The sequence below is a fragment of the Mastigoproctus giganteus genome, chromosome 4 (assembly GCF_048544385.1).
Source record: "Mastigoproctus giganteus isolate SK-2022 chromosome 4, ASM4854438v1, whole genome shotgun sequence".
Lineage (NCBI taxonomy): Eukaryota > Metazoa > Arthropoda > Arachnida > Uropygi > Thelyphonidae > Mastigoproctus > Mastigoproctus giganteus.
In genome coordinates this window covers 74,206,217-74,219,681 of record NC_143578.1, presented here as the reverse complement: position 1 = coordinate 74,219,681, position 13,465 = coordinate 74,206,217, and the positions used below count along the sequence as shown (strand labels likewise).

Sequence of the window (13,465 nt, the reverse complement as noted above, 5' to 3'; positions counted from 1 at the left end):
TCTCTGTCTTCTCCCCCTCAGCCACCCCTTTACCCACAGCAGCAATTTGCCTCCAATGTTACACTGCTCCAATTTGTGCAGCAGTCTTCCATGTGCAACAGTATCAAAAGCCTTTCTAAGATCCAAGTATATAATATCAAAGTTATTCCCTGCATCCAGTTCCTTTGTGACTGCATCATAGTATCCAATCAAATTGGTCAAATTCATAACCTTAAACACCTCAGTCAGATCTCCTTGCATGTACCTAGTAGTCTCCAGACACTGCAGTTAGCAGAAATGAAGCCTTTCTTGGTAAGGATGCCCTGTTGTTGCTCCTCTTTGCACCCATTCCAGCAGATTCACATCCTTTATAAAATGAAGATTCCAGACCTGTAGCAGTGTTTAAGATGTGGCCTGACCATTGCCTTATACAACACAAAAATTTCCCCCTTATCCCTGCTGGGAAAATTTTTGTATATCATTGACAAAACTTCAAGAGCTGCCCTGGCAGCCTGTGTACACTGCTCAGAGAACTTCATATCTGACTGCACAATTACCCTCAGGTCTTTTTCATTCACTAGTAACCTGAGTGGTACCATGCAGTTAGCATTTAATCTGGAATTACTGCTGTCCATATGCATTTGTCAGTGTTAAATTTCAGTTATCGCTTCTCAACCTATCTGTGTAATTTTTTAGATCTTTTGCAATAGAATGTCCTGATTACTGTCATTAACCACCCTGCCAACTTTATATCATCTGCAAATTTAGATATTAAGCCTCGATATGCCTTAACGAGTATCATTAATAAATATAAAAAATAACAATAGGCACAGCACTGATCCCTGTTTTATAAAACGTTCTTGTTTATACTCTTACACGACCACCAGGTCAGTGGAATTTACAATAAATAGTCTATACAAATTTTAATTGTAAAGTCACAGCCTTGAATACTGGTCACCCAAAGACTATGTGCTATTGCGCTCTTTGAGTGACTACCACTCGGCTATGTCAGGCTAACACCCAAGGGGGTATAGAAAAAAAACCTTTCAAGACAGTCCACAGTGAGTGGTATCATTGTCAGCCATAATATTAATCCAAGAAGAGAAGTAAGTGTCCATTGATAACCACTCTTTTTTCCCTTCTATTATCCATTTATCCATCGCAGTAATTCGCCCTTAATGCCACACTGCTCCAATTTGTACATGTAAAACAAATTGTACTGTTTGCATACTGATACTTACAAATGGACAGCAGTATCTTTTATACTGTTTTCAATTTGTATAGTAGTCTTTTATGTATGACACTATCAGAATATTTTCTGAAATCTAAGTATATGATGTCAAAATTGTTTGTGCCCAGTTCCTTTGTTACTGTGTCATAGTATCCAATCAGCTTGGTCAGATGAGATTGTCCCTTAACAAATCCATGCTGTGACTGCAGTATAACTGCATTCCTGTCTAGATGATCATGCTTTACGTCTTTAATCAGCAACTCCATTTTATTTCCTGAGAATAGAAGTCAAGCTTTACAGGTCTGTAATTACTCACTTTACTCTTTGATCTTCCTTAATCCACTTCAACAAGCTCTAACAATTTCTCTTTTTTTTCCTTCACAGTTTTCACAAAATTCTGTTTTGTAATAACTGAGAATTATCACTTAGAATATTATAAACGTGGCATTCTCATCCCTAAAAAATTTTTCGTGTATGAATACAGATGCAAAATACCTATTCAATTTTTCAGCAAACTGGGCAGGATCATTAACAGTTAAACCATCGACATCGTGTGGACCAATGTGATTCATCCCATTCATTCTAGTGTTTGCTTAAGTAAAGAAGTCTTTTCTGCTTTTCTTTGCATTCTTTGCCAGAGTTCTAGTAAACTGCCTTAGCTTGCCTAACCTCCTTTGTGTCTTGATTGTAGACTAGTTCATATCTTCTATAAGCTTCTGTATTGCCGGATATTTATATGCATCCCATGCATTTTGCTTCTCTCTCTCTCTCTCACAAGGCTTATCATTTCATCTGACACCAATTTAGGTCCTAGAACCTGAACAGTATCTCATAGTTGGTAGTGAGTTTAGCGGTTTCTGCCATTACTTCCCTGAATGTTTCCCATTCAGAATTTGCAGTTGGTAATACAGTCGATTCCGGTTATTTGGGACACATCGGGACTAGTGCATTTTGGCCCGATTAAGCGGCTGCCACAATTATCTGAAGTTTCATGTAAATAGTTAAAAATACAATGGAGCCCCACTTTTCAATTGGTTCACTGTACAATCAAATCACGTTACGATGGACTCACCATAGTAAAGTACCTTTCACTATACGATGTGTAGTAATCGCCTGTCATTGTGATCACATTTGTGAATTGAATTTTAATTCTATTCAACAGCGATTCTAATTAGCGAAAATAGGAGGAATATTATCCACAGGCCATAAAAGTAAAGCTATATTAAGCACAAATTTACCCTTTATTACCTGACAAATTAAAAAATTAAATGATACTTGAAAATCGGAAGAATATACGTGATAATTGGAATAATTAATACGTACTGTAATATGTACATGCTAACTAGTTGACATTTCTGTTCACTCACATTTGTGGGTGGGGGTTAAAATTTAAAACAGTAGAAAGATAAGCAATCAATAACAAAGAACACGGCACACAAAAATTGCAAGTAACACGATACGTGCAAGTGAGAACGGAGTAACAAGTTATGAAGCTTTAAAAATAGGAATGAAGAGAAGATTCTGAAAATTAATGGTAGTAATAGTAATAGTAGTGGCATGTGATGCAAGAAAGCAAGTGTATGAGCTTATGCAGCATCAGCCAAAAAAAAAAAAAAATCACACCATTCCCTCCAAATGCCTGTCCAGTTCCTCCTTAAATTTATTTAACCTATCATCTTCCACAACGACGGATGGAAGTTTGTTCCAGCAATTAACCACCTGCTGGCTAAAGGCAAATTTCCACACATCTATTCTACATCTGTCCTTTCTTAATTTGAATTTATGCCCCCTTAGGTTCGTAATCTGACAAGTGGAAGGATCCCACTTGTCAGATTTTTTTATATGATTGAAGATTTCATGGAAGTGTAAACACATTTCATCATAATAACCCACAGAATTCCGGCTGTCGGTATTATCGCAAATTCAATAAGATCGAGTTTACTGTCCATTTTTTGATAGATTGCACTAACAGAAAAGCCCATTAAACAGGTGACTGCTAATTGTGTTTGTTTTATGGTTGTGACCTCCAGAAACCCGACCGAACTATGTGGTACGGTCGGAGACAATCATAGGGTAATCTCCAGTGCTGCAGTCTCCTGCCCCGATTAAACAGCATGTTGTCCCAATTAAGCGAATTAAACCCTGGCTGTTTTCTCAATTGGGTTCTGTTTTTTTAAGATTTGCCCCAAATAAACGGCTGCCCTGATTAACCGGTGGCCCAAGTAATCAGAACCACTGTATGATCAGTTAGTCCCACCACATAGAATTTAATATAATTTAGCATAGTCAACAATGTAAATGCAAAAGCCCTTCCCTTTGCTCTTGACAGTAGTTAGATCTTTATGTAAAGCCCATGTCAGTAAAGACTCAGTGGTCGTTTTCTGCAGATTCTTAATGCAGGCTATTATTTATTAAATTTACAATTTATTAAAAGTATTCAATCAAACAATATGTCTTACTTTCATTTTTTTTACTTGAGTGAATAGGCTTAAAAAATTATCCAGGTGAATTCTTATATTCATCTGTTCAGCCTTCTTTGAGGTCTCATTTGTGGATTTTACTGTTTGATTTTTTTTCTTACTCTCTACCAATTTCTAGTAGGTGTGAGCTGGAATTTGCTTCCATTTCTCCAGCAAAGCAGTTGTCACAGCATGTTTGAAGAAAGCCATTTTTGCTTCCGTCTAATCTAGCATTCCAGGTCGTACCACTGTTGTTCACTGGAATGGAGACCTGGGCTCTGAGCTGGCCAGTCCAACTTTTTGACATCATGGTCCACAAATCAGTTTTGTGTGACTCTTGCTGTGTTAGATGATGCACTGTCATGTTAATATGGACAGTCTATTTCTGTACTACTGCCACAGAGTAGCTAGTGCATAATTGTACACAGTGTCAAAGTGAGTTAAGGACTTTGTGGTTTTGGGTATTTCCACCTGTGGACCAGGTCGGAATAGCCTGAAACAGCCTCATACTATTACACCACCTGTACCCAACTGCATGGTAGAAATAATATGCTTTTACAGTAAGTGCTTCCTGAGCAACTTCCACACTAAAACATGTCCATCAGAATGAAACATTGTAGTAAGATTTGTCACCCCCATAGCACCTTCTGCCACTGTTGTAGAGCCCATGAACAATGGGAACAGTACCACTTCAGATGCCATTTTGCATTGACAATTGTGATATTGGGCTTATGAGCAGCTGTCCCAGTGGCGTAGCTACCATGTAGGCAGGCAAGCCAATTTCCTCTGGGCCCGGGTCCTTTAGCGGGTCTGGCGTCTTTGGCTGTCTCCTCTTTTTGCAATTTTCATTAATTAAGTAGGGGCCCGAACGTGTTCTTTGCCTCCAGGCTCAAAAAAGGGTAGCTACACTACTGAGCTGTCCTACCAATGAACCTGAGATTCTGCAAATGATAAATGTTTCTTTGGCTTCTTGAACCAGTTTTGTGATATATTCTGCAAACAACATGAGTTGGGCATGAACTAATCTTTTTATGGTGTGTTGAACACATTCCATGTTTCTGAGACAGACTGCCCTGACCTTTTTTCATGGAGGTATTACCATCTTCAAGTAACATTTACCACAGTGGATTTTGTGAATTTCAGATGAGCTGCAGTTAGGAGCACAGAAAGGTTGCCAATGTGGCATCCAGCACTATTCCATGTTGAAAGTGCACATTCCAGTTCATAACCCACATCAGCATCTAAAATACTGCTGCTGGAGAAGCAGACCCACAAAATTTATTTTGATATGTCTTGTCTTATACACATATATGGAAGACTTCTAGAATGGGCACATATTCATAAAAGGATGCCCTGATACTTTGGTCATGTATTGTAGATTCTGAAGAGGCAGGTGAAATATAGCTTGTTGCATTGGAAGAAGACTGCAAGTGACTTCAAGAATTGTGTTACTGCAAGCTGCTTATTTCTTTTCTGTTGCTTTATAAGGTAATCTGCAACTTTTCATGGCTAGGTTTCATTCCTTAGGCCCCGGGTGCCAAGCGAATTCGAGGTCAAGCGTTCAAAGTGCGAAAATATATAGCGATCTTTCCCAGTGATAAAAATTCATTTTAAGTTATATTGTTTTTTACTGGAAGTTCGTTTATAATTCAGTTCTATACTTGAAAAATCACAAGTAAGAACAAAGAAGGAAACTCACCTTTCTTTTTCATTACATATATTACTCTATTTTACTAATCAACTAACTTATCTAACCGCTTGGCCTCCTTGCTGCACTGCTCCTGCCTCCCCGTGGTGGGGCCGGAAACTTGGGAGGGAAAGTCAACCTCCCAGGGCAAAAAGGAGCCTAACATGGACTACGACAATTACCCAGAGCTTGAGCAGCCTAGGTGCTCATCTAGTACTATCAGCAATGCTGATCATGAAATTTCTCACGATGTAACAAAGTCTAAATGACTGCGTACAGACACAGACCAACAGGAATGCCCATTATTCCTTATCTTACAGTCTGTCGGACAAATCTATGAGCACTATCTCACCATTTCTTATACAAAAATGTTTGGAAAATGTGGCGGGCTCTCCCAAAATGGTGAGAAGACTAACATCTGGAGACCTCTTGGTAGAAACAGTGAGTCGTGCACATTCTGAGAGACTGTTGAAACTAACAATATTTGGCGGACTACCCATTCAAGTTACCCCTCATGCAATACTAAATACTTCCAAGGGAGTAATTGCAGAGTGGGATCTGATAAATGTAACAGAAGATGAACTGGCCCAAGAACTCAAACATCAGAAAGGGATACAAGCCAAACGCATCATGATCAGGAAAGATGGAGAACTTGTTCCCACCCGCAACATCATCCTGACATTCAGAACACCTATCTTGCCATCCAGTGTCAAAGCCGGCTATCTCAACTGCCGAGTACGACCCTTTATCCCGAATCCTATAAGATGCTACAAGTGCCAAAAATTTGGTCACGCACAAATGGCTTGTCGAGGAGATCCAGTCTGCCCAAACTGTGGGTCGAAAGAACATTTGCACACAGACTGTGATGCCAAAACACCGCACTGTCTGAATTGCAAAGGCGCGCATCCAGCCTACTCCAAGTCATGTGATCTATGGAAAACTGAAAAAAAAATCCAAAAGTACAGGGTAGAACAAAAAGTCATATACCAAGAGGCAAGAAAGCAAATTATGCTTAACGCACCTAAGAACACATATGCAGCAGCAATGCAAAAATACCAAACAACAGCAACACAAACTGAAGTATCAGTTCCCCCAACCATGTCAATTGCAGATTGGGCCCAATCTATACTGTCACCATCAATGAAACAGACTCCAAAAGAGCAAAAGGTAGTAGATAGAGCCAACAACACCCCTGTTACAGTCCCACCAGCAACCCCACAGAGACCATCAGATATTTCAAAGTCAAAAACCGACTCAGTTACAGATAGGAAGACAAGCAATAGCACTTCAGCAAATATGGACACTGATAACGATACAGACTCAAATGAACCTATCTAGATCTTCATGCAGAAGATGTTATGGATATCGGACGCCCAACCTTTCCAAGAAAAGAGAAAATGAAACTCGATCGCCACAAACAGCCTGGGAATAAAAAAGACTCAGAATCTACCTCAAGTAACAGAACCAAATAATGCACCAAATCATACAGTGGAACTGTAGAGGAATTCGCAGTAACATTGATGATATCCACGAGTTAATTAATCGTTACCATCCCGTAGGCATCTGCCTACAAGAGACAAATTTAACACAGCATGTATCAATCTCAATTAAGAATTATGCACTCTTTAGAAAAGACAGAACTGCTACAAATAATGCTCACGGAGGGGTAGCCATACTCATAGACTCATGAGTACCTTGCAGATTAATTCCTTTACAAACATCCATCGAAGCTGTTGCAACACGTATTGTCATTGGTATTACTTTGACAATTGTTTCTATCTGCCTATCGCCCAATCACTCCTATACCATCCATGAACTGGAAGATCTTATTCAGCAGTTGCCAACCCCTATCTGTTTATTGGGTGACTTTAATGGACACCATCCATTGTGAGGTTCTCCCAATGCAGATGGACGAGGACAACTTATCGAACAGCTTGCTGACAGACAAAATCTGACTATACTAAATACTGGCTTGCCAACTTACATCCATCTCTCTACGGGTAGAACTTCTGCAATAGACCTTTCGATATGCTCTCCGATCCTCTTCCCTAGTATTGAGTGGACGGCTCTCGACAACCCGCTAAATAGTGATCACTTTCCGCTAATATGTAAGATTCAAACAGGACATTCCATAATTTCCCAAAATTACGTAAAATGGAAATTCCACAGAGCAGATTGGGCAAAATTCACTTCCTGAGTGTCCTTTGATGAACAGATAATCGAAACCTGTCCTATTGACAGAGCTACTGATCACATCACGAGACAAATACTGTCTGCTGCATGCACTGCAATTCCACAATCACAGTCAACAACCCATAGAACCATAAACTATTGGTGGAACGAAGAGTGCAAAGGTGCAAAAAAAAGAAAAAAACCGAGCATGGAATCTGTTTCGAAAATATCCCACCACTGCCAATCTTATAAACTACAAGAGACTCAGAGCCAAGGCCCGTCACATTAGGAAGAAAGCTAAAAGAGAATCTTGGATTCGATTTGCGAGCTCGATTAATAAAAATACTGATTCAAGAATAATATGGCGGAAAATAAAACAACTAAGTGGCAAAGTTTCCCGATAATCCTCCCCAATTCTCAACTGGAATGGACAGGATCTTTCTTCTCCTACAGATATAGCGAATGCCCTAGGGACTGTTTTTTCAGTTATCTGCCTCAACAGCATATGATCAATCATTCCAGAAGATCAAAGTATTAGCTGAAAAGTCCGAACTGAACTTCAGACCTATGAGTAAATGTACTTTACCTTATAATCAGCCACTTACAATGCTTGAACTTCAAGAAGCCATATCTAGCTCAAAACACAGTGCTGCAGGCCCCGACGGAATACACTACATAATGCTCCAACACTTAAATAAAGAATCAGTCTCTTCACTCCTCACTTTTTTCAATCGCATCTTTCTTGAACATTGTTTCCCCAGTTCCTGGCACCACTCCTATATAATAGCAATTCCGAAACCAGGAAAAGATCATTCCATTCCTGAAAACTATAGACCTATCTCTCTCTCACCAGCTGCTTAAGCAAAACCCTGGAAAAAATAATTCACCGTCGACTTACTTGGTTTCTCGACTCTAAAAATATAATTTCTGACAATCAATTTGGATTCAGGAAAAATCTATCAGCCCTGGATCTCGTGGTCAAAGCGGAAACAAACATCAGGAATGCATTCGTTCGAAATGAGCATCTTGTCATGGTATGCCTTGATGTAGAAAGAGCCTTCGACACCACATGGCGTTTTGGTATCCTAAGAGATCTGCATTCCCTTGACCTGAGAGGCCACTTACCGTACTTCATATTGAATTTCCTTCAGCACAGATCTTTTCAAGTCCGATACCGACAAGTTCTCTCTCAAACATATATACAAGAAGAAGGGGTCCCACAAGGCTCTGTGCTCAGTGCCACCTTATTCGCAATAAGAATAAACCATATGACTAAATATATGCCCAGCACTGTGAATTCATACCTCTATGCCGATGATCTCACTTTTTCTTGCAGTTCTCAAAACATGACTTTCATTGAGCGGCAGCTCCAAATTTCAATTAATAATATTCAGTTATGGATGGCACAGAATGGGTATCGACTCTCTTGTTCAAAATCTAAAGTAGTTCACTTTTGTAACAAAAGGAAGATGCATCCAGATCCAGAAGTACACTTAACAAATCAGTCTATCTCAGTTGTGAGCAGCATTCGTCTGCTTGGTCTGACTTTTGATAATAAGTTGAACTTCATAGAGCACGTTAAACATCTAAAGACGTCTTGCCTGAAAAAAATTAACATACTCAGTCATTTCTTCTACATCATGGGGTGCAGATCGGTACACGTTACTGCATTTGTATAGAGCCCTAATCAGATCTCGCCTTGATTACGGTGCCCCGGTGTATGATTCTGCTAGGGAAAGCGTGCTAGCGCGACTTGCACCAATTCAACACTCTGCCCTGAGGATTTCTATAGGCGCTTATAGAACTTCACCAGTTCAAAGTCTTTATATTGATGCTCACGAACTTCCTCTAACCCTCAGGAGAAAGATGTTAATTCTTAACTATACAACTAAAATCCAAAGTCTACCTACCCATCCCATTAGGCCAATACTTAACGACCCACAGTTCACAACATTCTATAGAAATAAACCTAGAGCAATTCAGCCTTTTGCTCTCGGAGCTCAAGCATTATCAGAAACTTGGAATATAGATCCCGATAAAGTTCTTCAAGATTTAAGCAGTACGGATCCCCCATGGAGGTCTATTAAACCGCTCTGTGACAATTATTTTCTAAACTAGGGAAAACACTCTTTTGCAAATGTTAATATACAACAACTCCATATAGCCCATACACAAAATTATCTGCATTTTTCAAAAATATATACTGACGGATCAAAATTTGAGAGTGGAGTGGGTGGTTCAGCCATTTTCCCTCATAAAACCTCCGTATCACTTCCCAATGAATGCAGCAGCTATACAGCTGAATTATACGCCATGAAACTTGCAGTGGAAAATATCCTCCATCTGGCCATCCATAAAAGCATGATATATACGGACTCCCAGAGTGCGATTATAGCTTTACAGAACAATTCTTCTAAAACACATCCTTTAATAAAGCTCATAAAATCCAAACTGATGCATCTTCAAGAACTCCAACGAGTGGCCATTTTCTGTTGGATCCCAGGCCAAATGCTGGGATACAAGGAAACGAACGTGCAGACTATGCCGCTAAACATCCATCCGACAGAGAATTATCACAGCATTATGTCCCATCTCTTGACTACAAAAGTAACATTCGAAGAATGTGTAAAGAACAATGGAGAATTCAATGGTGGCAAGTCCAAACGCACAATAAACTCTGCCAAATAAAACCCGAACCGCAACCGTGGACCTCCAGTTTCCGTATAAACAGGAGGGAGGAAGTAATTTTAACTAGAGCACGAATTGGCCACAGTCATCTTACCCACCTTTATCTCCTCACAGGTAATGATCCTCCACAATGCACACAGTGCAACTGTCCACTCACAATAAAGCATATTCTTATTGAGTGTACTTTATACACCACTGCCCGCCAAGTCTCTTTTAGCTTTCTGCCAAACCTTAACCTTTGACACTCTGCCACATCATAGGTAACGACGCTAATCTACTGGAGTTCTTTCACTTCACAAAAAAGATCGAATTATACAATCGTTTTTGAGTAATGCCATCACAATCACCATGCATATTTAACATTCATAACGGTGATAGGTGCAATATGGCTTAAGCAGCCCTTGCACCAAAAAAACAACAACAACAATTCATTCCTTAAGAGGATTAACTTCAGCAATACTTGCAGTGATTTCATTGAATAGTCTTAAAATTTTGCAATTGTCTTAGCCATTAATTGTTATTCCACATTCTGTGTTTCATCATCCTTTTTGATGAAGCTTGATTTCTACTGGATGCTTCTCCATATGTGTTACCAGTATCTATTCTGCTTCCTCTTTCTGCAGATTTTTGGCTTATACTCTTACAAAATTCCCATCAGCTCAACAATCCCTGTACCTTTCCTCTGATGTTAGAAAATCCTTGAAATTGACTAACATGTTCTGGTTGCAGTTTTCTTCAGCAGTTAGTTGTTCATTCTAGGAATCTTTAATGCCTTCCATGGCCGTTAAAATTCTGAAATCTTTCCAGCAGTTCTGAACAATTATAGAACAGTCAGCCTCAGTTCCTTCTAAGATATGTCCAGAAATGAAAATTGAATGCTCTGATGGCTGAACATCACTGCAGTCAAATGAAATAATCCTTGTGAGAATATAAAACAAGATGAGTTATATGACAAGCGAATTTATAAAACAATCTATTATTTATTCAAGAGGGTAGCATTTTGTGAAACAAAATGTTTAACATCACAATTTTATAGTGTTTTTTGTACTTAATAAGAATGGTATATCTGACACTTTCCATCACTGTTTTCATTACATGTGGCACACAACTTTTTCTGACCGGTTATTGACTTCCTGAATTACTCTTATTGTAGATATCAATTTTTATGTGGCATTTTTATATTTATATATTAAAAATAATTTCTGGAATAGCATCTCATCGTGGACAGCGCTGTGGGTGGAAAAAGGTGGTGGATGATTGTGGCCGCGACGTCTGTCTCACATTGTTTCGGCCAATCAGAGAGCGACAGTTGCGCAAATCACTGCCAACTTCAACAAGGGAGATGCTAGAAACCAAGACCATCGGGCAATCATTAGCTGCAGTAAGTTATGGGAGGTGCTGGCCCACCAGAGTCGCCCCATTGCTAACAACACGATACAGGACTCTATGCCTCAACTGGGTGAAAGAACATCAGCACTGGACTTTGAATGATTGCAGACGGATCTCCTGGTCCGACGAGTCCCATTTCCAGTTATTTTGAACAGATGGGAGGGTATGTATCTGGCGGAAACCACACAAAGCTATGTACCCATCATGTCAACATGGAAATGTTCAGGCAGATGGACGGTTGGTAATGGTCTGGGGCGTGTTCAACTGGCACATGTTGGGACCTCTGGTACATCTAGATGCATCTGTGAACAGTCCTGGTTACATGTCCATCCTCGCATCCCTTCGTGGTCATCGTGCACCCACAGGGCAAAGGACTCTTCCAGCAGGATAATGCGCCTTCGCACAGAGCTATGGTGACTGTAACATGTTTCAAAAAGCGTTTCGCAGATTATTACCACCAAGGAATGGCCTCCCTGCTCACTGGACTTGAACCCTGTGGAGCATATTTGGAATACTGTGGAAAGGTCCGTTTGAGCTTTGGATCCTCCACCCAGGAATGTGATGGAATTATGGGCAGCAATGCAGCAAGCATGGATGGAAATACCAGTGGAATGCTTTCATGAAATAGTGGACTCAATGCCTCACCATGTGACTGCCCTTATCCAGGCAAAAGGTGGGCCTACCTGTTACTAGGTAGGTATTCCATGATTTCTGTCCACTTGGTGTACTATACTATATGCAGGTATATAATATGTGCCAAATATACAGTATATTTTTTTCACAAAAGCAATTCAGTATTTAATGAAAATATTGGATACTAATGAGTTATGCTAATATTTTAAATGTTTTTTTTTTTAAACTTCAATTTAATAAATTACTACATATTAATTTGCCACATTTCAGTTAGCAAATAGCATAGGAAACTGCAAGTAAGCAACAGCTACTGTCTGAAAAACTGGGGAGTGAAAAGAAATCTGTAAATAATTAAAAATACAATTGGAAAGAGTTGTGATTGGCTAGGAATACTGACATAGAAAAGCTTAACCACCATGTAACTTTTTAAAAATTATATATGTTTTGATATTTGAGAATTAAGATATTACCAATTGTTTCAGCTTTGTACATTTGGATTACGTCAGCTGGGGAATGGCTTATTTATGCTTGATAGAAGATGGGATGTTCCTCGAGCAGCTTTCAGAGCAGCAATATATGCGGAGAGGAGTAGTCATCCACCTCCTCTTAAGTACGTGATACACATCAATTTTAGTATTTCAGTTTGTGTGTTGTGGTTGCCTTAAATGCTTTGTTTAATGAATTATTTTGTTGAGTTAACTGTTTTATAGAATTAAGGATATTTTTTATCTCTTAATCTTCTTATATCAGCTAAATCTTCTAAGTGATATCACCATCCTTTAAAGCATGTGTTTTGTATTTTTTAATTTTGTATTTTTTAATTTTGTGGAACTGAAGATTTTTTTTTTTTTTAATGTTTCAAAGTATATATTAAACATTTTATTTAACTTTTAACTTTCTCTTTGTTATACCCCCATTACATCTTAGCTGCATTACCAGTTTATTCTTATTTGCATTCTTCAGATTTTCTCAGTTTTTAACTACCTTCATTTTTTAACTTCTGTCTCATCTCAAATAACAATATGTTATTTCTTGGTTTCTGAATGTTTCTAAAACCTAACTTATACTTTCAATGACATAATCCATCTTGTCTTTATTTACTGATTAGTAGTAGTAGTGGCATGTGATGCAAGAAAGCAAGTGTATGAGCTTATGCAGCATCAGCCAAAAAAAAAAAAAAAATGATTTAACCTATCAACTTCCACAACGACAGATGGAAGTTTGTTC

The 13,465-nt window shown here is 39.0% G+C and overlaps 1 protein-coding gene across 5 annotated transcripts in view; it reads left to right on the top strand.

Moving 5' to 3' along the window:
- The window catches only part of LOC150086837 (ataxin-7-like), a 298,875-nt gene that overhangs the window by 222,732 nt on the left and 62,678 nt on the right, over positions 1–13,465 (top strand). For all 5 annotated transcript variants that reach the window (XM_090372777.1, XM_090372775.1, XM_090372778.1 and 2 more), the window contains exon 9: positions 12,721–12,848. In XM_090372777.1, the coding sequence (XP_090228903.1) occupies positions 12,721–12,848 (128 nt within the window). The remainder of the gene's footprint in view (positions 1–12,720; positions 12,849–13,465) is intronic.